The sequence below is a fragment of the Cyprinodon tularosa genome, unplaced genomic scaffold (genome assembly GCF_016077235.1).
Source record: "Cyprinodon tularosa strain WSP-4 unplaced genomic scaffold, ASM1607723v1 ctg443, whole genome shotgun sequence".
Taxonomy (NCBI): domain Eukaryota; kingdom Metazoa; phylum Chordata; class Actinopteri; order Cyprinodontiformes; family Cyprinodontidae; genus Cyprinodon; species Cyprinodon tularosa.
This window is the reverse complement of record NW_024039167.1, coordinates 219,358-243,399: the sequence shown is the minus strand read 5'-3', so window position 1 is coordinate 243,399 and position 24,042 is coordinate 219,358. Positions and strand designations below refer to the sequence as shown.

Here is a 24,042-nt window from a genome sequence, read left to right as displayed (position 1 = left end):
TGTTGCTGATTTTTCTTCCCTTGGTTTTCAATTATTTATTTATTTTTCTTTACATCCATACAAACAGCTGGCACCCCATTTATTGAAATATCACACCTTTAATTGTTGTACATCATTTCAGTTAGGAAATAATGGTGAATGACAAAATCAATAACTCCTGATTTATACTTTTGCTTAGAAACTTTTTATTAGACAAGCATGACTTCTTATTTACCAAAACTATAAAGATTATGTGAGTCAGGTCCATACGTCTTAAGTCAACATGCCAATCAGTTGGGCAGGCGTGTGTTGGTCAGAGAGAGAGAAAGAAGTTTCATTTTCACATGAGGCACGAATGGAGGCATGTTCATGTGCATGTTAAGTGGAACATGAAGGGCATACTGGAACAATCAGGACTTCTGGTATAATGTTTGTCAGTCAGATGAGTGTAAACTGGTATTATTTCGAGACCAGAACAGAGGATGTGGTCGAAAAAAAACAAATACAGAATACAAAAAAGGCTTGAAGGTAAAGTTTTATCATTTCAGGACATTGGCCAGCTCTCCATCATGAAAGCTATGGTCTATCAGACAATGTCAAAGGAAATGACGATTTGTGATTATCTTTTTTCTCTGGATTTATGTTACTGTGAATATTACTGTTCTTCCTGCAGAAAAGAAATCCACTCCTCCTTTCACCATTCTGCAAAATCCTACAGAAAAAAACACACAACAGTTTTTAGAGAACTGAGGCCTACATCTTTAAGTCTTCAGAATTATTATGGAAACTACATACACATCAAATGTTTTATTTCTTTATTTTTTTTTCAGGAAAATGTATTTTCTGTCCTCCCATCATGCAGCCTGACTGAGTTTGAAATAAAATCAACAGTCTTTATGTATCTATCTTACAAGAATGAAATTGTTGGCTAAAAAATCTTTTTAAATGATGAATTCGAAGGGAACTTTCCTTATTTTCACTGTTATGTAGAGTAGGAGATCTGTCATGCCATGGGAATGCCTCTCTCTCCCAGAGAACCCCTTGGAATACATGGAAGCCTATCATTTTTTGAATGCTAGTTTTAAATAAAAAATGTTTCAGAATTAGTTCCCCCAGCGAAAGATCTACCCACCTTTGTTTAATCTGACAATTCTTTTAAATATCTTCTGTGAGATTATATTTCTGCAGCAACATATTCACTCATTTTAATATTGAGGCTTTCAACACCTCTTTACAAGGTGTGCCAATACGTTTCTAAGCAAATGTGCTCCATTGAAAGCTTGCTACAGTACAGAAAGCCTTACATCATCACAATGCATCAACCTCAGGAGGGTCCCTCTCTCCACCGTCAGCTAATTTGCTGTGACAGTTTGTTTCCATACGATAAGCTTCCCTTAACCATTTCTACTAAACTGAACAGGTTTTTCCCTCCATTATGTTTGGTAATAAGGGAGCAGGTCTGCGCTCACAATTGCTGCTGATACCACGCATACAAACAAACAGGGTGACAGCATTGTCTCCCAACCTTTTGTAGGTTGGTGTCTGTTTGTGTTGGCGTTAACATATTAATATCCTTCTGCATTAATATGGATGGGTGTTTGCTCAGATGAATTTCTGCTTTCCAAACGCCAGACTGCCGGTGACAGTGAGGACACAGGCTTGTAGCTCTGGTGTAATTGGTTTCAGATTTAGCGTGAAGATGCCATGTGTTGTTGTTCACTGGGAATTATCATAATGAAACCTGCTCTCTCTTTGTTCCTTCGTGCCTTTTGGCCCTTTTTCTTCCCTTCTCCTTCTCTCTGTTCCAGCTTTTTTCCCCTCATCTTTTGTAAGTGTCCCGATAATTGTTTTGACCATGCCTATTTCTTGTTAACCCTGATGTCCCCCCCCCCCCCCCCCTGTTTCTACTCTGTCTGATCCGTTCTGCCTACAGAGGTGCCAGTGTCGTCTGTGCTTTGCCTTTCATCGGTCAGAGAGCTGCCCGTCCAGGTCAGGGAACTGTACGCACAGGGCTTCGTCCTGGTGGCTGTTCACCCCTTTGTCCATCCCTGCGGACCCCGCCACGCTCACATCCAGCGCCAGCTCCACAGAGCTGTGTTAGTCAGAGAGACACAGAGGTGAGTGGATCAAACGCACCCCTCTTTTCAGCGCCACCACCACCTCTGTTTAAGAAAGTAGTTTGAACTGTAAATATCACCACTGTGGGCTGATTAAGATAAATGAGATGATTTGCTTGCAGCCAGATTTAGCTAACAATTAGAGGGTGCCTGCTGGTGTGACTTCATTGTTTTGACATGAGATCCAACAGAGACTCATTATCACAAGCCTCCTCACCTCCTTTTGTTAATGTAAAATAAATTATGGGTGATTCAGCCACTTAAAACGACATGCTTTAGCTCGATCCCAAATCTGTTACTGCTGTCTCTACTGAACTCAACTTATGAATACAGTCCGTGGGTATTTCATCCATAATCCACAGTTTTTGAAGTCAGCAGTTAGACTTTTGGGGTGTATTTAAATTGTTTTTTTTTTTTTTAAATGACTCTAACCTAGATAACAAAAACTGTGCATGGAGGAAGAGGATTTGCAGTGGAAGTGGGCGTCTGCAGGTGTTGGGAATGCTCCTTACGGTGCAGGGTTCAAACCCAGGCAAGATGGAGGGAGGTAAATGATGACGGTAATTTAAATGATTAGAAAAATTTAGAAAAATAGACAAGGAATCTCAGGTGGAACACAAATACACATGGAATATTAAATAAAAACTCAAGGGCACAGGGTTGATTACTTGATGCAAAACAGGTGAGTGTGATTAACTGGCTGCAGCTGTAGGGAAAGGAGGGAGAGAGGGATCAGTGAAGGGATTGGCTGAGGAATGACACTAAATGAATACAGAAGGAAACACTGGGAGACAGTGGATTATATGCGTCTCAGGTCAAATGCCAGGCAATATAAAATAATTTTAGAAAGTGTTTCACATTAAGTGTCACCTGTGCAGTATCCTGCATTATTAACAGGAATAAAAACTACAAATTTTAATAAACCTGCAGTAACTTCCATGGCTTTAACTCAAAATTCTAACAACCTTCTGATTAAGTAACAATAACTTGTCTTCTCTGGAACGCACCCGCTCTAAATTATTGTAAAATATGTTTCATTTACATAAAGTTTAGGTTTCACTGAAGGAATCTCTTGTATTTGTTGCATCATTGAACTACAATATAGTATTGAGGAAATGGTACCAAATAATCAACACTGAAATTACAAAATGTTTTTTTTTTCATGACCGACGAGAACAGAAGATGGAACTTTGTCAGATTTTAATGGAGGAGCTCATTTCTAAAAGATCTGGATTAAGAGAAATATTTTAAAATGATTTTTTTTTTTAAAGTAAAGATCCCGCCCTGCCTTAAATCTGTAAAGCAATGTTAGAAAAATGGGATTCTTCATAAATATCACTTCACAGCATCTAAAGGAATGCTGTTTGCACAGTAAAACATGGAGGTAGCAGGTTCGTGGTATTAAGAAAATTACCTTAATGATGGAGAATCTTCAAAACAACTAGTTTTTTCTCAAGGTGGAATAAATCCTGAACAGTTCAAAATCCCAGTCAGCTCTAACAACATTTTTCAGGGACTGTTTTAAACCTAAACATGAAGAAAATAATTTTTCAGCCTCACTGTGAATCAAAGATATATCCAAATTTTAAAAACAAAGTAGAACTTTTGTATTCTGAATACACAGTCATATTCAATAAATTACAACAAGCTCATCTGCAGAAAGGACTCTTTGGAAAATAAAAACTTTGAAGCAGGAATTAAAGATACTTTTCATTAAAAGTGCATGACTGTATTGAAAATGTTTTTAAAATATTTTTTTTTCCCATGCTCTGGTTACATCACTAAGGAAGATATCTATTTTTCCTTATTTTGTACATGGAAAATAAATAAAGGACAGATGGCTCCAGCAAAATAAATTGAGAGTCTAAATAGCTGATATAACGTTGTCCCTCTGAAAATGAAAACATGCATGGAGAACTTTTTTAACAACAATCTACATACAATAACACATTACAAGTAAAATTAGAAAAAAAATGTGAAATCTACTTTTTTTTTTCTCTTCAGATCTTCCACTGTACACACAATGTGCTCCAACCCCTAATCAATTATTGTTAAAAGCTGTATAAACCAATGTTGGTAAAGTGGAGGAATTATTGTGAACTGAAACTGAAATTATAAAAGCATGTTGGGTTATCTAACTTGAGTATGATGCTGTTTTGAAGAGCAACTAAAGAAAAGTAAAGCTGCATAAATGGATACATTAGATAGGCAGAAACTATTAACTTTAGTTGAGTAACTTTTTTAAATGTAATTCTACTTCTATGAATAGTTCTGCTGCTGCGCTTTTTACCTGATTAGTATTATTTTTAATTAGTGGTGGACGAAGTACTCAGCAGTAGTACTTGAGTCAAAGTATTGATACTCACAGTCGAATCTTACTCAACCACAAGTAAAAGTTAGTCGGTCAAACATCTACTCAAGTATTGAAGTACTCACATTTGAAATTACTTTATTATTTAAAAGTACATGCTTTTTAAAGTAAAAAGAATTAAAAGTATTCAAAATATCAGTATATTTCTATATAATTTACAAGTAATTTTAAAAACCTTGTAACCTTCAGAAACCTCCTGATGTTTTGATGCATAAAACCAGCTGCTCTAAATTCTACACCACCTTTAAAGATCTTCAGCATAAAAGCGGCACAAAAAATAAGGACAGCTATTTTGATTATTGTTTCTTATTTAAAAACAACCCAAAAAGAAAGCAGGAGTGTCTCGATTCTCCTCGCATCTTCACTATAAAATGTCTGATGTGCAATTTGGAGGTGAATGCACTTATAGGTAACAGTATGTACCGTAAATTGCGATTTTCAGTTCATGCAAATGTTTTTGTTTTTTTTTGCCTCCTCAGCACTTAGTTGGAGATTTTATCAAAATGTACAACAGATTTATGTCACGTCAGTGTCAACATTTGACATTGGAACCATTTATTATTTTGTCATATTCCCCAAACAATGCAACTTTTATCCATCATATTTACTAAAACTTTCAAGGTTTTTTCAAAACTTACTGAGACATTTTTAACAGCATTCCAAACAGGACAGATGTCATTTTAATATAGTCAGTACTAAAGCTGATGACAAATGAGGGATTCTATACTTAAATTTTATGTTGTGCATCTTTCCTTCTGCAATTAAAGGATTTAGTTTGGATGATTAGAAGCTTTGGACATAAATTTAAACTGTGTTAATTGGAAATGTATGCACACTCAAACACTGGGCACACAGATAGGTGCCAGGCTGCTCCTCTGATGCCCCTCCTGCCAAGCTGTCCTGCTGCTTCCTGGCACCTGTCACCGTGGAGACGGCTGATTGCATCACCAGAGCTCGCCAGAGGGGAACGGCAGTGTGAAAGAGAGTCCATCTCACCATCCTTTCATCTGTTTTTTTAGAGACCACTCCGTACACACACACATGCATACGCTCCTTTTTTTTCTTTTTGTCCCGATCACCCCCCTTTGTCCCCTTTACGCTGGCTTTTATCTCCCCATCATCACCAACCCTTTCATCAAAACCATAAAAATGAAATGGGGGAAAAAAATAGATCTACTGTTTCAAATCTAACTGAGAATGTCACTCACGCCTCAGAGCACAAGATATTACTACGGCCTTCCCACTGACCTCAATCCAAATCTGAAGAGGCGTATCTGAATGTGCCTTTCATGATGGTGCCTTGCAGTGGGAGCAAAAGGAAATTTGGCTCTTTTTTCTCTGTCTAATAAGGTTTTTGTGCCCGTGGTAAATGGGTGCTCCTCTTAAATGGAAAATTCCCCTTCCATCAGATTTGACATTAAGTTTCTGCTGTGATCATTCTGGGTCAACAAGTGCTCATGAACATGAGCTTGTCTTCCACAATCTTTAGAGGCAAACCTCCTTTTGAGAGTAAAGTCAGCGGGTAATGTGCTGTAACTACCATAGTTGAGATGAAATGTGAAATAAGAGAGGAAAATGACCTTAAAATATGTTGCCTGGCATATGTGACATTTCTGATAAATAACATCTATTTGACCTGAACTAAATGACTCATGACCATCGTCTCATGTCTTGCCTCCAAGTCTAGAGAAAAGCCAGCTGAGGTGGGTGAAAAACCGTCTGGAGACAGAGGTCTGTGTGGCCAGTCAACAGGCTGCAGACCCAGAAGCCATCCAGAACTATGTTAAGAAGGTCAGTGCAAAGAGGAAAACAGGCATGACATCATTTTCTTTTTTTCATCTCTATTTATTAACTTTGCAAAAATATCAGCACAAAAAGTCTAAATACTTCACCTCATTTTATATCTGCCTTTCAAATGCAGAGGACAAAACATTTTCTTAGCTGATCTATCAGAATAAGAGTGTCTTTATTTGTAAAAAAGAAGTACATAGAATTTGGAATCATAATTTTTCTGTACATCATATACTTCAGCACGTTATTGGATTTTTTTGCACCTTTTGAAAAATGATGCCTAATGAGAATCACAGCTGTTGAATATCAGGCACTATGCATTTACAACTGCTAAATGCAGGTAAAATGTGGCTGTAAATAACCCAGTAATAAAGAAACTCATATTACTCACTCACCTCAGGATGCTATATGCTGGAAGTTATTCAAATTCATCACAGAATGTCATTTATATAATGATCGTTTGGCCATATCTGCTAAGTCAAGATCACAGTGCATTGACCTTTTTATCCCCACATGGTCAGTTGATTTATCAAGAAAAAAAAGTAAATGCACCTCTTTATAAAGGGAGTTTAAGCTACCTTTATCTAAGCCATTTTTGATGTTTGTAAAATATTCTTTTGATGCTTTGCATAATGTATCTAAAAAAAACAATGTGTTCTGTAGCTGACTAAAAAGGTTTAGACGAGATACCCCCTGATCAAAAGCCCCACCCTTGTCACTAGAATTTATTAACATGATTCTTGAATAAGCAACCTTGCAGGAGTATGAAGGGCCACTGTAAATCCGTGTTTAGACAGTCCTGAAATAATAAATTTGGTGATCAAAAATATCAATAGGGTCTACCCAGGTTTATGAATATTGATAAGTGCCAAATATTATATCTTGGGGCTCTCACCACTGTGCTAAATCTAGTAAATAATAAATAGATAATGAATAATAATGATAAAATATTGTACATAGTTAACAAGAAAGAACTAATGCTGTGTTTGTTTTCAGCCAGAGCATCATTGATATTAATAGAATGACAACATGTCTATTTATAACTAATTTCTATAATTCAGAGGAGACAGCCTGTCTTGCCATAGTTTAAAAGGATGATATTCAAGTTTTTTTGTTAATGTTTTCTACCATTCTTTTCCAGTCCTTTTACATGGGCATTTTTACATTTTTTTCTTTTAGTAGCTAAGCCACTCAATGACTGCCTGTGACTCATTTAGGAATAATAAAAAAAGCCTCCAAACACGCGCATGTACTTCAGTCACCACTTAAATAAACCAATAATAGATTTTAAATTACACTTTTTGGTACATTTGTTTCCAGGGACTCTGTTCTAAATAAGTTGTTTCCATTTCTTTCCCTCCATCCATTACAAAAATGACAAAATAAAAAAGTTTGACAAGCTTAAACTGAACTTCAGCATCAAGTTGAATATCAAATAGCTTTTTGTAGGGTTTGCAGCATGTCTTATCTTAAAAAAAAACCTTCAGTTGATTATTTAATATATGCCAGGTTCAATTTTAATGCCATTATACAAAGATAACGCCAGTCATCAGCTACACATTTTGGCCATCCCTCTGACTAATGTCAGAAAACCACGAAAAGCAACTTTGCTCTTCTTGTGATATAAAGAAGGGCTTAAATTAAATTATTTGCACACCAGATCTGAAATAAACCGAGAATAATATTTCAAACATGGAACCTAATCTAAACTCTGAAGCTAATATCCATAAAGAGTGGGGCAACGCTTTCCTCCGACTCTTAGAAATCCTATGAGTAGTCAGTAGGTAGCTGAAAGTATCCTTTCCCTGAAGTTATTTAATATAAATTTGGAAGACTATTAAAGATTCTGAACACCAAACCGTTCAAATAAAATATATCTTTATTAAACCAAAGATTTTTTTCGGTCTTCCTTTCTATGGCAACCATGTGAAGTGAGTGCGGCTTCATCAGTGCAGATAGAGCTATGCATGGTGTAGCATGAGACAACAAGTTGTGTAAATTTGCAACATTTAAATAAATCTAGTAGCAGGCTGTCTTATGCGTGTTGTGTATATACGGTTTGTTTGAGTTGTGACGCTTTTGCGTGGCACGTTACCGGTATAAACATGTGGCTGGCTAGCTCAAGTGGTAAGTCACCGGTCCTGCAAACAGGGTTCGTATCCCAGCAGGGAGGAATGTGCTGCCGGTGTGGGTCGTTAGACAAGACCATTCACTCTTTGGGGAGTGGCGCTTGTAATCTTGAGGTTCTGAGTTCGATCCCCACTCCCAGGGACCACTCTAGTTCCCTGAGCAAAGACCCTAACCCCGGGCGCTGCACGATGGCAGCCCACTGCTCCCCAAGGGGATGGGTTAAATGCATAGAGTTCATTTAATTGCTCTGTACTTGTGACAGTGTAATGACAATAAAACACTTGAAAAACTACAGGAGCATATTTTAAAAGAAAATCTACCTATGTTATAGAAGTATCAGATACGCAGATGGGGTCTAAAATGCATGTTACAATGCAGAGTTATTAAGAAATATACAAATAGAAAAAAACTTCAAAAGCATAAAAGAGATGAAGAAATATTAAGTCTTTGGAGGAAATCTGTAAAGAAAGATGTAGCTTAAGACTTTTGCTCAGTCCTGTATCTGCTGTTAAACTTCCTCTCAGTGTCTCTGCTCATGAATTTGCCAGCAGCTCTACATTGGGAAATGAAAATGTGCTCTATTGAATAGATTTGCATCTGAACACCCAGCGAGCACAAAAGAAAAACCTGATTGGATGGAAATGCACATCACTGAGCATAATGTGATAGGCTTCGGCAGCGTGACATGAATAACCAATCAGATCCCAAGCTGCCAGAGAGAGTTTGTGATAAGAGCCAAAGGAAACCTAGAGAAAGAGAGGACACATGGTTTGTGTGTGCGCGTTTTGAAATCTTATACTTCTGTTTTTCCAGTACTAAACTGGCCTGCCCACACCTAGCATCCCTGTGGACATGCTGATCTGATAAACCAGTACTGGTGTCTGTAAATTATGTCTGTGGGTGCTGGAGAAAGCAGTTCAGAGTTGCAACCTGCTTTCATGGATGAGTGAAATATCAAAAATAGTGGGTGATAGGGGAAGATGTGCCTCATTATTGTTTTGCGGCAGTTCAAGCAATCTGATTTTCTCTCCCCTGTCGAGTCCGCCCAAAACTGTCAGCCTAAATATCAACTGACAATTAACCGCCTGAGCACGGTGGGAGGGGGGCAGCTAACACAGTGCCACATGAATGTGTACAGATAATGAGGTCCCTTTGTCATTTGAATATTTGATCTTTGCAGTTGATTAGGTGGGCTTTTATTATGAAGAATACCCACCTTGCGTCTGTCAGCCTTTGTTTGTGTGTAAATTAGGCTTTGTTTGTTAGAATGAAAGGAGGCGACGCAACAAATTCATTTGTGCTCCTTTGAAAGACGCCCTTTCACACATAGAAATAAATGTAACAGACTATAACCATAACTGATGTTCACCACAACCAAATGAACAGAGAAAACATTGTCCCCAAAAAAGAGAAAACACGGAGCAGGGTAAGTCTTCTCTTGCAACCCCCCCCCCCCCACAGGTTTCAAGTTACGACTGTTGTTTTTTCTTGATAGATTTTAACTCTAAACAGAAACAGAAATAAAATGTAATTTAAAGCAGAAGGAAGACAGTATTGAACAGTATCAGTGAACAATTTGGATCATAATAGTTCTGAGATTCATTTGAAATATAAACCAATATTTTTTTAAATAAAGCAGTCGAAGGTTTTGCTAAATGAAACTAAAAAAGAGGGAGAGAATAGGAAAGTTACAGTATATGGTGACTATTGATAGCTGTAGATTTAGATTTATCTGTTCAACAGAAGAGATCATCGTCTGGTGAAACATTTCAGCTTTCGAGTACAAAAAAAAGATAAACTTTAAAAAAACCAGGACCTATGAATCTGTAATAAGGTCTCCCTCGAAAAAGAGATTTTATCTCAAGGGACTTCCTGGTAAAATAAAGGTTAAAGAAAAGAAAGGAAATAAGATTAAATTAGTTAATCAAGATTCTAACTAACCTTAATAACAAGTGTGCCTACATCCAAAGGATGGGAGTCATAATTTTAAACGTCTGATATGCAACACCCCATCTGTGGCTCTTGCATCAGCTGACCTGTATCACTTTGCTAGTTCAGTGGGCTTTTCCAACCCAGGAACAAGTGAGAAAAGCAAGTGACTCAACAAAAGTCTTAGTTTTGAATCATTTACTGTCCTAAGTTATTTTTAAGAGCAAACAAGTTAACAAAGCATTTGTCTGACTCCGAGGTTTGGCAGATATTCTCCAATTAGTGTCCTTTTATCATGGGTCTACATATCATCTAAGGAAAGTCAGTAACTAAGTCATTACTGCTCTAAGGAGAAGATGACTGAGTCATCTAAATAAAAACAGCAGTTGGAGAGAATCTTATATATTTTTGTTATTATTAATATTTACATACAGTAGAGCGCAGGGATCCTAATGTGGGATCCTGAGGAACTCCTTTGGGCACTGGAAATGGACCTCCTCTTATAAACAAATGGGGAAAAAAGCGGACTTCCTCTGCTCAAGTAATTCTGTGATTACAATGAGTCTGTCTGTTTTACAGATCCAGGATGTGGCCGAACAAGGGTCCATGTTTGTGGGGTTTCTCCAGCAGCCAGGTGGAGGACCGTATTTTTGGGGTCACTGGGACCCAGAGGAGCTATCATCCTTGCATTCAAGCCCATCACCGATACATCGACAGCCTTTTAGCACCAAAACAAGCCCAACTAGACCAAATCCTATTGGTGAAGATGCTGATCTCTGTTGCTGTGATTCTGAAGAGATGGATCGGAGGGGTGTAGAGGGTGTCAAACAGGACCAAGTCTCCTCGATTTTCAGACCACCAGACCTCAGTAATCTGAAGCACACTGCAGACTTTACTCATAACCCAGATGAGCTTGGTGATCAATTAATAACTTCACAAACTGTAGCCATAGACTGCAATAAACCTCATATCCACATCAAATCTGATGCTCATAAAACTACAGAAGTCTGGGGAAAATGGTCAAGTCTACCAGAAACAGCAGTCACAACAAGGCTGCAGGAGTGTAGATTACATGGGATTAAACAGCACTGCACTGAGTCTACAGAGAAACATCTCAGCCTATCCAAACAGAAGGAAAGGAGGGTCTCCAGCCCAGACAGCTGGCTCAGCTCTCCAGAATTGGACCGTAAGCATGACAGAAGATCTGACTTAACTCAAGCAGATGGACAAAGACACGTGACAACACAGAACAACAACCACATCAAGCTGAAGAATTCTGGGAATGACACGGGTTCAACTTCACCACCGACGCAGGCTAGTAAGTAAGCAGGAGGTTGTTTTGGTTCTCAAATTAGACAGGCAGGCCTTTCTCTCTACTTAATCTTTCTGATTTGTTGCTCTCATGTCTGCAGGGATGCAGCTGTTTGCGCTGTACAACCACACGGAAGAGCCCGACACCTCCCTGAGGTTCTACTCTCTCCGGGTGCCTCTGCATGTGCAGAAGGAGAGGGAGGCAATCACAGACATTGATGCAAACTGGCTCGACCACATGACTCAGCATTTTAGCAGCGGAGCGCAGCTCATTGATGGGTTTTTTCACCTCACAGATGATCATGGTTTGTCTTTTAGCATTTTCTATTCATTGTTCCGGGCATCAGGACATCTTTTAATAGCATAGTCCAATAAAGTGTCTTTCTTATATTTTCTTTATTTTTAGTTTACAAACTTACAAACTTGCATCTGACCATCAGAAAGTCTGTTATTTTAGTTATTTTATTTGTTTTTTTACAAATAGAAATCTTAAAAGTGAGGGACATGCTTTTATTCAGTCCTCTTCAGTCTCATCTTCTATTGTACATTCTATGGGTTGTGTGTCTACTTGTGTTGCACATTTATAAATCTATAAAAAAATCTCTTTTGTAGACAATCTTGTTTGCAAAATAACCCATGCTCTGTCAAATAGATTGGCATTAGTTCAGCCTGTTGTGTTTTAACTAAGCCATGACATGATTAATTCTAATGCAGGCCCGATTGACAGTTTTTGTTTTAACTCTTCTGCAATCTCAAAACTTGTTTTAATTCAATTTTCCCTGTATTTTGCTCTTTAGGGTACAAAGCAAATAGTTGCCTACCAAGAGATTCTCCCATTTATACTAAGAGTTGTTGCAAGCCTAATGGGTGCATCTCCAAGCAGCTGGAGTGGACAGCCTTGTCTTAGTTGGATTGAGATTGTGTCATAGTTTCCATTTTAAGATAGATTGAACAGTTGGTATATTGTTTTATAATTCTCTGGAACTTCCTCTCTGATCCGTCTGCTGTGTTCCTTGGTTTAAATCAAGCTGTCTGTTCTCCAATGTTCTCTCATAAAAATCCCAATGAGATACATTTAGGTTTTGCTGTGATAATATCACATCTTAAAAACGAACAAGAGGTATGTGCACCTTTGCAAGGTAATTTAGGTTAATGAGGCTTGTAGAATGAAATATCTTCATGCTGAGAAAGCTGTAACCCATTTCTTGATCAAAATCTAGGATTATGCTGAGATAATTGCTTTGATGCTAGATGATCACAGGAAGAAAGGAAATCTTTTTTTCTTATAAGTTTATTGCTTATTACAGCCTTATAGTTTCTATACCATCCAGATGCAACCTAAAAATGTTCCTTAACTGAGTCTGATTCAATGAGAAAATCCCTGTTGAGTAGTGGATGGGATACACATCAACCCTAAATCTACAACCTGACTCAGCTGACCTCAGCTGCACATGAAAGATCTAGGCTTAATCTAAAGCTCTCTAGGTTTGAATCACTTACATCCTCCTGTGTTTGTCTGTGACTGCTTGTTTCCAGTCCCTGGAGTCTCATCTGTGGATAGCGTTTTCATCTTCCAGAGCTCCGTGGAGGACACCACAGACACCTCCTATGACGCCATCGTGGTTGAGCAGTGGACTGTTATAGATGTGAGTTCTGGTTTTTGTGCTGGGGAGACAAATTTTGCACAAGTTTTGTGAAGAAAAAAGCGGAATGAAGAGAGCCTGAATTTCTTTAGGCAGAATGCTATCTGAAACTTTCTTCTTTAAGTAATATATATGAAAAACTGTGCAGTTTCTATAAATTGAGATAAAAAAATGCCTAATATTTGTAAATGGATCCAATTCACACAGGGTCAGATATATAGATCCAGTCCCCGATATAAAAATATTGCTGTAGGAATATTTGATTAAATATATTTATTTGTAAGCTGAGGTCAGTTTATCGCAGAGGCTTATCCTCATTCTCTTTTCCAAAAGTAGCTTTAATATAATTGAAGGCCGGATGACATCTCTTACATTTCACTTATTCACCTGTGGTGTGCATAGTGGCTCATTCTAAGCATTGAGTGAGCAGATGTCCTGATCTATGTGGGACGTGGTTAATTTTTCACCTCTGTCCCAATGTCCCACAGACTGAAACAATGTCTCGCATTTGACTAGGTCAGATTACTGCAAATCAAATGAATAACTGAGTAAATAAATATTCAACAGGTTCTTTTTTTAAATGTGAAGAAAACAGAGCTGCAGTCACTAGTAGTCACTATTATAAAGCCGTGCCAGCTGTCAAGCAAAACGCAAGCAGCGTCCAACGCCATGACTAACCTGCACGTAATGCTTTAAAAATACAAGTCAACGATTTTAATACAAAATATAATAGAGGCTACGTTTAAAGAAAAGAAAATGCAGCCACAACAAAGACTATTTATAACTGGGTGAGGCTTCTCATAAACGTCCTTGTTGCACCACATTTGTTTTTCAAGACAGAAAGAAGGAAAAAAAGAAGAATGAACAAATTAATTTGTAATCCAATCTGCTTACCACTACCACCGGAGACAAAACAGACCCTCAGCATGATGCTGCCACCACTATGCTTGATACTTTGGGCAGTGTTCTTTAGGCTATCTTCGGTCATTGTGTCCTCTGATTATTAAACTAAGAACATCTGGTTCATAAATTTTGCAGAAGAAGTTTCAGTCATGCTTCAAACTGTTTTTGATCTTTCCTTCTTGTTGTGATGCTAAACTCCCTTCTCTGTGAACAGGGTCACTGTGTTTCACCATATAGCAGAATTTAGCCTCATTGCAATGAAGAACCTCAGAAAAATTTGGATGTGATGGGTCATACTTGACTCCACATATTTTAGTGTCCAAATGCATTATAGAAAACGAAAAAAGGAAGCTACACAAACTACTGACCAATCCTTTAATGTGGATATTTTCTTCTTGTATGCATTTAATGACCATGGCCCTTTTCAGGGTGTTGTGGTGAAGACGGACTACATCCCTCTGCTCCAGTCCTTAGCTCCATATGGATGGAGACTGATGTGTGTGCTGCCAACACCCATTGTCAGAACAAACAGGTACCTAACGCTTCCAAAATTATAGGTGAAGAAATATTCCACTTTTAATCTTGTTGACAAATGTCTGCTAGACGTATCCGGGTCTAATTACGGCTCTGCTTGATTGTTGATTCTTCTCATCTAACATGTTGTTGTTCTCGTTCCTTTCGGGAGCAGGACTGACACTAAAACGCGGATGTGAAGGACAGATGGCGCCAGATCTGACAAATCCTGATCATATGCCCGTCTCAACATGAAAAAGCTTTTGAAATCTGTTGCCTTCTGCGAACAAACAAGCAAAGAAAAAAAAAAGCCATCTCTGAACTGCTTTTGTTTTTTAACCTGTCACTTTAGAAACTGCAGGAAGCAGAGACTGGATCTCAGCGTGTGTGGCGTTAATGTAGGCTCCCTGAATTACAATATGATGGGTAACGTTCATTAAAGGGCTTCTCTCTTCTTTTTGCAGTGATGGAAGTTTGTCGACTAAGCAAATCCTTTTTCTTCAGAGACCCATTTTGCAACGCAGGAGAAAAGACTTCAAGGTTCGTCTTTTGTCTTTATAGCAAATCCATCCGTTTTCTCTGTTGTGCCTTGAGTGCAAGTGACTTTATGTCACAGGAGGTGGCATTACAAAAAAAAAGCTGTACTTTTCTAAATATGGGATGTACAGCAAATATAAAACCCCAAACAAGTCTAATAATAGGAAAGTAGTTGGCCTCAAACTGTACAGGAAAGAAGCATCAGAGAACAAGGCTTTGTTGTGATTTGTCAGGTGTCTGGGGAGATGCGAAAGAAAAGACATGACACAAAGCAGGAAACAATCTCAAACGTGTCTGTTTGATTTCAGATGCTGAACCTCAGAGGTCGCAGTAAAGCAAAGAAACACTCAGCCGGGGAGGCGTTAGACGAGCAGGAGAACAAGTCCCTCGTGATAGAGACTGAGATGGACAGGCTGAGGATCAACGAAGAGGAAGACGAGGCAGTGGTAGAGGGGAGGAAGAGAGGGCACGGCGGAAGGAGCAAAATAGCGAGCCTTCAGAAGAGCGGAGAGGATGGGCATCAAAAGGCGTTCTCCCTTCTGTTGGAGCGCAGGGCTTCTGTTGAACATCAAGAGGAGGAAACTGATGTGGACGCCATCCTGGCGCCCAGACAGGAGCAGGTGGTGAAATGGATGGATATCTGTCCAGTTGATGAGCGGGGGTTAAAGGAGAAGGTCAGGGTGGAGGAGCGGATTAAACAGCAGCTATTCTCCGGAGTTTGTTGACATGAAGTTTGTGGGAACCAAGCAATCAGAAACCTGGTTATCCTCCCATAAAAAAAAAGTGTTTTAATGGTTTGAGTTCCTAAAAAAAGGCAGAGTCGAGCAAAAACTGTGCTGTGGAAAAGTATTTCTGTTTTTCCCTTTTTGTTTTGTTAACCTGAGTAAATGCAAAGTGCAGCTTTTAAGTAATGATATTCTAACTTAGTACCAAGTAAATAATCTTTCCACTTGTTAAATTATAAATTAAGAGTTTTTATTGTCATGACGTGACCATTATAAAGTTTTCTTTAGACACCAGCCCCAAACACACATATAATACACAGACATACTTTAAAAACAATGAAAAAAATAACTTGTATTTTCAAAATAGAAAAATAAAAGATGGACGTGTAATGTAGAAGGGAGGATTTACGTAAAGTGTAGGTTCTGGTTTGTTTCAGTCCATTTGTTTCAGATTTAATGTTTCTGAATCATTTCTCCTGGTGAAAGAGAGACAAAGTGTCATTACCTGGATGAGCGGTGGTTTGGGGAAACACACCTTTTTCTGGACGTATGCAGCATAAACTGAGTGCTGTGCTGATGATCTGGTGGTCCTGGTTCCTCTTTGTATTCTGGTTGCTGCTGTTGAAATGTTGCTTAATGCTCTGGGCTTTGCCTGCTGATTGGCTCTTTAGTTCTCTGCGGGCCCTGCTGTGGGTCAGTCTGTCTCCTGATCAGTAAGCTGCATCATGATCTTTGGGAAGGAGCCAAACTGGGCTGTCAACTGATTGTTTCTGGTTAGGAAAAACCCTGATTATGCAGGGAGTGCAGCAGCAATGCAGACATCAATATAGGACAGACCTGTACCTGGAAGGAGAAAGTTTGGCCTTTGGTTTGTTACCGTTGGTCTGTTACCACTCTGGTTATGCACCCTGACTGAAAAGCTGCATAATTACCATATAAAAGCAACTGATGCTGGATAACCGTCCAGTTATTTTTTTGTATATTTATTAAATTGAAGAAAAAGGCGATTTACAAGGGGAAAATCATTTTACAGGTAAAATAAATATATTGGAGAGAACACATATTCATTCTGATGGCAAAAAGTTATGTACTTTGAGACGGATGGAAACGTTTTGAGAGAAAATATTTTGTCACAGAATAAAAGATAAATTGACATTTGGAAAATTATTTCTCTCTTAAAACTTTTTTTTTTTTTGCCTCACTTAACCAAAAAAGTCTTTGTTCTTGATTCAGGATTTTTCTCTCAATATGAAAAACCTGTTAATTCTGTCAAACCTGGCCAATAGAAACACAGGCGCGCTTTTCACATCTAGAGAAAAATCCTGAATCGAGAGCAAAGACTCAAAGAAATGTTTTTTTTTTTTTTTTTTTTTGACAAAACATTAAAATAACTCCATACAGTGTGGCTGAAATAAACTTTCTGCAAAAAAACAAAAAAAAGAGTTCGCCAAAACTCCTAAAATAAAAAAGACTCCTTCCCACTTTCAAATGCATGGCAGTTTTCAGATATCTTCATCTGAGATGGGGGAAAAAAATGGTTTGATGATCTGAAACTTGTCAGTGTAAAACGATAAGAAATCTGTAAGGGGCCAAATGCCTCTTTAGGGAACTCTAGTACATTTATGTTCCGTTCAGATGCCAAAGCTCTGAATTCCTAAAAGTGTGCTGCAGACATTTCTGCCTTCTTGTGTTTAATGTTTTTATAAAAAAAAAAAAAGAAAAAAGTCAAGACTCACTGTACAAAGCTATACAACTTTTTAAGCCAATGCCTTAAATAGGAGTTTCTTTTTCATGTTCTTTTTTTTTACATTTGCTGTCTATTTAGGTCTTATAAGATATCCATAGTGCAAAATAATAGCAGGTTAATTTGCCTTATACCATCTCCCACTTTAAACTCCAAAAATCCCTCAACTTACTTGTATAACTCACTCTATATAAACATTATTTTCTAAAAATGTTCTATTGCAACCCAAACCACGTGGTTGTAGTTCTAATCTATTTTTGAGCCAGTTGATTTTTATGAAATATAGCTGAGAAACTTCTCGCTGGTCGACAATATCTATTAGTCCACATAACCTCATCTGTAACCATAAGCGTTTAAAGAAAATGACCTTAATAAGCAGATGACTTAGACAACAGATGTCAAAGCAGGTATGAAAGATCAACAAAAAAAGGGTTAAAAAATAAAGAGTGATTGGTATTAAACATCCATTGGCAAGCTGCTTGGTTTTTACAACACAGTGGGGTCCAAAAAGACTAAAACTGTAGAATAGAGAAATGACCCCCGATGAGAAACACGTGCAGGATGGTTTGGGAGTTTAACCCTTTCAAAAATGTTTTATGTAAATAAAGATTGAGCTTTCAGTTGTAGTACAGGTTGTCAACGTATCGTTAATATGAAACTGTAAAAGGTGAGGATCCCGTTTTGGAGTTTACAGGTAACTAGACTCAGTATTTATTTTTGTAAATTACACTCAGTTTCCATCAAAAATGTCTTGCTGCCTTGGATTTTTAAATTCGTTTTGTTACAGCCACAATCGTTAATGTTTTCGGAGATCAAATTAAATCTGTGCAAACTATACCATGTTTATTTGTATAACACATGGTTGACCAAATGCAGCACAGGTGCACGAAAAACATGGAAACAAAGGTAGAAAAATGACCACTACACCGTTAATTTTAGGCTAAGACAGACATTCAATGTTAGACTCATAATGTTTAAAAAGGCAAAAAGTGAGATTGAAATATTCTCAGCCAATGAAGCCTGTCTCATATGCAGAGGTGAATCATTCCACCACTTCAGGGACACAACAGAAAAAGCTTCTCCATTTGTTCTGTGATTTAGGAACCTCCAGCAGCATCTGGTTAGTGGATCTGAGGTACAACAAGGTATATAAGGATGCAGCATTTTGGACAAGGATGTTGAAAAGTGTTGAAAACTAAAAGAACTCCATAGAAGGTTAAAATAATCCAGCCAGGAGGCTGTAAGCATGGATAATCTATTTCAAGTTATGTCTGTGAAGAAGGGAATCAATCATAGACGTCTAAGATGAAAAATGGAGATTTTTACCACAGTTAATGTGGTTATTAAACATGAGGGAACTAAAGTCAAATGACGGGTTTAGAGTGAAAAACAAATCAGCAGAAGGAACTGGTGGAGGATTTTGGACTGAAAAAAAGATATATTTCATTTTGATTAAAATGCCATCCATGGTTTTATGTCAGAGGTGAACCTCAGACTGAGATATAGGGAAGCAGATCTGACAGCTATCAGGCATGGGCGGTTCTAGACAGGGGCCAACAGGGGGACAATGCATAAGGCTTCAGTGGTATTGAGATAGGGTCCCAGATAGGGTCTGAGTTTTCATCTACTAAATGTTTTTTAAAAACATAAAAAAAAAAAAAAAAAAAATACTATTCAGCCGTAAAAAATAATTTTTACAGCTGAATTTATAAGCTTTTCTTGAGTTCTTATTTTGATTTTATAGAAAGCTGTAATTTTCACTTAAATTAAGTTAGAAATATGTAAAATTACTAAATTAGGACTGTATATTGACCTAATTTTCCCAATAACTTCATTTATTTGATCTTTTAGATATTTATTTAGCTACAATTGTTTTTGAGTTGCTTTTTTGCTATGCTAAGAGATTTTGATTTTAACAATAATCCAACATTTTCAACCCAAAAATAAATGTTTTCTGTTGGAAGACAGAATTTTAATTAAACCTAATTCAATGGAAATCTAACTTCATGCAGCTCTCTTAATATGTTTGAATCCCTAGCCCTGTTCGTTTGTTTCATGCTTTTCTGCGCCCCCATGAAAACACGCTGGCCCCCTCCCGGCCCCATGGTACATTTGGTCTAGAACCGCCACTGCCATCAGGCTAGAAATTGATTTAAATCCTTTATTTGAAATCAGTTCCTAGTGGAAAAAGGTGTATTGGAAAAGGAAGTGTCCCGAGAACAGAGCCCTGAGGTATTCCACATGCCAGGTCAGTACAGGAAGAGTTTATTGCATTATTGGGAAGTGGGGAAAAAAGTTTTTACAATAGGTTTGACATATATTTGAAATGTGCGACACACAATACTTTGTATTGTAGGACCAGCATGTTATAAAGGTACAAGTCTTCTGTGGCCCTTCTGTGTGTCTAATAGCTGCACATCTAGAAATAGATACTCTGCCTGTTGGTCTTTGAACACCATCCTCTCAGCATTATGCTACCATTACAATGTTTTTCCATAAGGTTAATTGTGTTTCAGGGATTAGGATTAGGGGATTGAAACTTTAGTGCCAAACAGGTTCAAATACTCATAGGTGAAAAATGAAATCAGTTTTGGTGTAATCTGACCAGAACTGTCCTTTAAACATTGCAGCAAACAACTCTATTTTCTGCAGATTTCTGCAGGTGCTCCAGAGTTACATGATTTTTGAAATGTTCAATCCAATTAATTGAAAGGTCCCATTTGTGATCTTAACATAGGTTTCATAATTCATTAAATTCATTGTAGCTTTTGATTGTTTTACAACAAGATTTGAGAAAGTTTAAAGGGTGTGAACAGTTTTGTAAGGCATTGTAAATGCTTTACTGGGGATGCAGTATACTCCAAATGAGCTTGTGTTGGTGGTTAGAGACACGTTCTCATTTGTTATTACCCATGTTTCCGTGGCATTAAAATGGGTTCAGTATATTTATTTTTAACATTGCAGTTTAGATGTTTGCTTAAGGAATTAACAGACAATGGTAATTGGGAAATTCATTAAAAAGACGCCTCAATAGTCTTGATCAGGCAGTAAAGTCGTGTCCTGGGTTTTAGTTTCATTTTTAAACTATGGTAGCAAATTCACTGCTTATTCAAGGGACTTTAAATACCAGCACAATCTGTCACCAGTGGGCTGCAAAGATCGAAAAATCCCAGCTAAGAGAGGGCAATAAAATCAGTGTTTGGAACATAATGAGAAGTAATCTGCAGAACAAAAAAAATTTCAGTGTTTGTAAAGAAGACAGCAGGGGTAGATGAGCTCTTTCTTTATAGCAGGGAAATGAGAAAGTGTTACATTAGGTCCTTTGGAAAAAACAAGCTCCAGGAAGCAGACCCATCACTGTCAGAGCTAGAGACAACAGAGAGGCTTCATGTAATTCATGGAATGGCAAAACTAGTCGTTACCACATAATTAAAATCTCCAATCCAGTTTGGGAAACGTGATGCTTGTGGAAACATTACTGAAGCCAAAGATCAAAGCAGGTAAATAAAAAAAAGGAGTTGGAATAAAGAGAATCCTTTATATAGGGATGCTCACCTGATATGTAATGTTAATCTTTTAGTCATACCTAAAGGATTTAAGACCATGCAGAGGAGGAGTTTATAGGTTCACTGCTTCTATAGTCTCGACAGGCTCTATGTACCAGCATATGTATGAGCTATTTACAACAAAAAACAGGAGAATGCAAAGCAGGGGAGATATATAGTTCTTGTATTTAAAAGCTTTACCTTTGTGTGGTATATGCTCTTTAAACGAAAGCAACATTTTCAAACTCTGGAGGCAATAGAAAAGTTTTATTTGCAATAAGTCATCAAAGAATGTGTTGTTTAGAAATCAGCTCTTTATTCGTTTCCTGAACTAGCAGTGAAGTGCATAAATGGTGTAACAGTTGGGTCTTGGTTAACAGCAAGGTCAATAAAGTGTTTAAAACCAGACTTCCTCAAAGTTTGTTTATTTCTTCCATTTCAGTCCAACGTTATCTTCATAAAGAGGAAAAATTACAACCCTCGCTGAGAGACGGCAGTGGGAAGCTTGCTGTCATCTCTCAGGGACGATCAGCGATCCGTGCCAATCAGAGACCACCTGGAGGTTACATTACAGAGCGTCGGGATGGAAAACTGTTTGCTCATGTGTAAGATGTGCGGGAGAAGAAGAGACTGCACAGATGATGAGCTCTGTGGGGGAGGAAACGAGAATGTGGTGCTGGCCAAGTACTTGGGAGACTCAAGTTTTCACTTAAAAGATGTGAGATGTAATTACTCTCATGGATGAAGCCAAGCTCATCAGCCAAAATAGTTTTAAATTGTTGCATTGGCTGATGAAGTCATTTCTTTTCAGAATTACACAACGTATAGGATAAAAAAAAATAAAATAGTGACTTTATAAGGTTTAAATTTCATCTCCTCTGTTCTCAAGAGTTTAGATGACAGATTAACACAGAAATCCCATATCTTTAATGAATGTGAAGCTGACTAAATCAGACAGTAAGGCCCAAACTTTAGCTGCTGCTCTGTAGAATAAGGGTGGGAGCATTATATTCAAGGCTATGAGTTAAGTAAACAATGTCATGGAAATGTTTTGGCAAAAAACTAACCCTGAGACTACAGCAAAGTTTTTAACACTTAAATATGAAATAATAATATAAAAAATGACCATTCTGGTGGTTTTTTTAAGTGCAACTGGTCTGACAGGAAACTACTTTTCAAATTAGGGGAAAGAACTGTTCAAAGGGAAAGTCCTTTCTGCGGGAATCGGTTAGCCATTCTCCTTTTCAGAGGAAGCAAGAAGCTATTAGAGATAAAATATTTTTCTAAGGGTACATATAGGCAGTTCATTCAGGCTCCTACACAGAATTAGACTTTAGAAAATTTTCCAGTATAATGGGGAATGATCCACCACAGAACCCCAGTTCCTAGGATTGGGCCTTCAGTCAGGTTAGCATGAGAGAAAAATGACTTGGTACGAACTTCACCTGGTAACAGAGCATCTGAATGAGGTACTTTTTATGCTTCATGGATTATGCAGGGTTTAGCAGCTAAGATGCAACAGGCAGATAAGTTGGTGAAGATTCTCAGTCATCCAGGTCATAGTCATTCCAAAAAAGTTAAACTAACGGGTGCACCCCTTTCAGAGACTTAAGGGCTGGTTATCCTCCCGCAGCAGTGTGTCGCACTGAGCTTGTCGCAGATATTTTTGATTTATGCCCAATATTGAAGCGTGGTCTGCTCTACATTAATCCATGCCACAACGCAAGAGGACAATCACGAACTAGCTGTGGGACTAGATACGGCTGAGGCGGTGAGGGCAAGTTTGTGCAACAATAGAGGGACATGAGGACGAAATAGAGCGGGGATCCAGGTGGAAAAAGGGTCCCTGCGTTCTCACACACCTCGCTCTTCTAGCTGCTCCAACTTCACGAGTCGTTTTCTACAATGGCGGTCATACAAACAAAACAAACCTGTAAGGTATCAGACAGGAAATACGTATAGTTTAGAGCGGATCTAGATTTGACCAATCTGAGCCCTCCTGTCTGCGGCCACGTACAATTTTCGAGAGGTGCACCAGAGTGTCTGCGGAAAGTGCGGGGGTATATCTGCGTCTGCAGACGACTTGGTTTCTGAGCATAAACCAGCCTTAAAGGAATAGTACACCCAAAACATGATTAGCCTTCATTTTCTACTCACCCCCATGCTGAACAACACTCTGGAGTACTTTTTTGATATCTCAAATGCATCTGGAGATCTGGGAGGCTTCTTGCTGTCTGCTGACATTCAAATAATGGAGGTCTATGGTGCCCGAGACAGAAAGGTCCATAAAAGTCCACAAAAAACGTGTCAATATTCCTCCATACTGCTCGTCCAATGTATTCCAAGTGTCCTGAGTGGGTAGCATCCAGAATTTACTCGAAACGAAGTAATTTAGAATGTTTTTAGAGCATAAACAGTAGAATTTGGACGAGAATTTGCATGTTTTCAAAACAAAAACAAGGTTTTGTTGGGCTACTATATAAAACCTCCTGACATTTTGAATTGAAAAAGTTTCCTGGGTGGGAAGCGAAACGTCTTCAATCTTGGAAACCAAATCCAGTGGGTTTTTTTTTTTTTTTACTTTCTTTGGAACAGACATAACTGATTCCTCACAGTTATAAGGCTATAAAACAGATTTTCAGCTCTGTAAATAACTAAGGAAAACTGAGATTGACTGAGAAGCTTCAGCCCATCAAAGCTAGGAAATCTGGGAATCTCAAACAAATATTTCAGTATAAACTTAAACAGAAAGATGCAGTCGAACCAGTCTGTATAATCATGGCTGCAGAGTATAAATACTGATG

The 24,042-nt window shown here is 38.1% G+C and overlaps 1 protein-coding gene across 1 annotated transcript in view; it reads left to right on the top strand.

Moving 5' to 3' along the window:
- rftn1a (raftlin, lipid raft linker 1a) overlaps positions 1-16,189 on the top strand; it is a 40,097-nt gene extending 23,908 nt beyond the window's left edge. Inside the window, exons 3-10 of the mRNA XM_038300261.1 lie at positions 1,913-2,096; positions 6,150-6,258; positions 10,897-11,635; positions 11,730-11,933; positions 13,165-13,274; positions 14,603-14,706; positions 15,152-15,227; positions 15,533-16,189. Coding sequence (XP_038156189.1) covers positions 1,913-2,096; positions 6,150-6,258; positions 10,897-11,635; positions 11,730-11,933; positions 13,165-13,274; positions 14,603-14,706; positions 15,152-15,227; positions 15,533-15,949 — 1,943 coding nt within the window. The 3' untranslated portion in view covers positions 15,950-16,189. The remainder of the gene's footprint in view (positions 1-1,912; positions 2,097-6,149; positions 6,259-10,896; positions 11,636-11,729; positions 11,934-13,164; positions 13,275-14,602; positions 14,707-15,151; positions 15,228-15,532) is intronic.
- Positions 16,190-24,042: the final 7,853 nt, after the last annotated feature.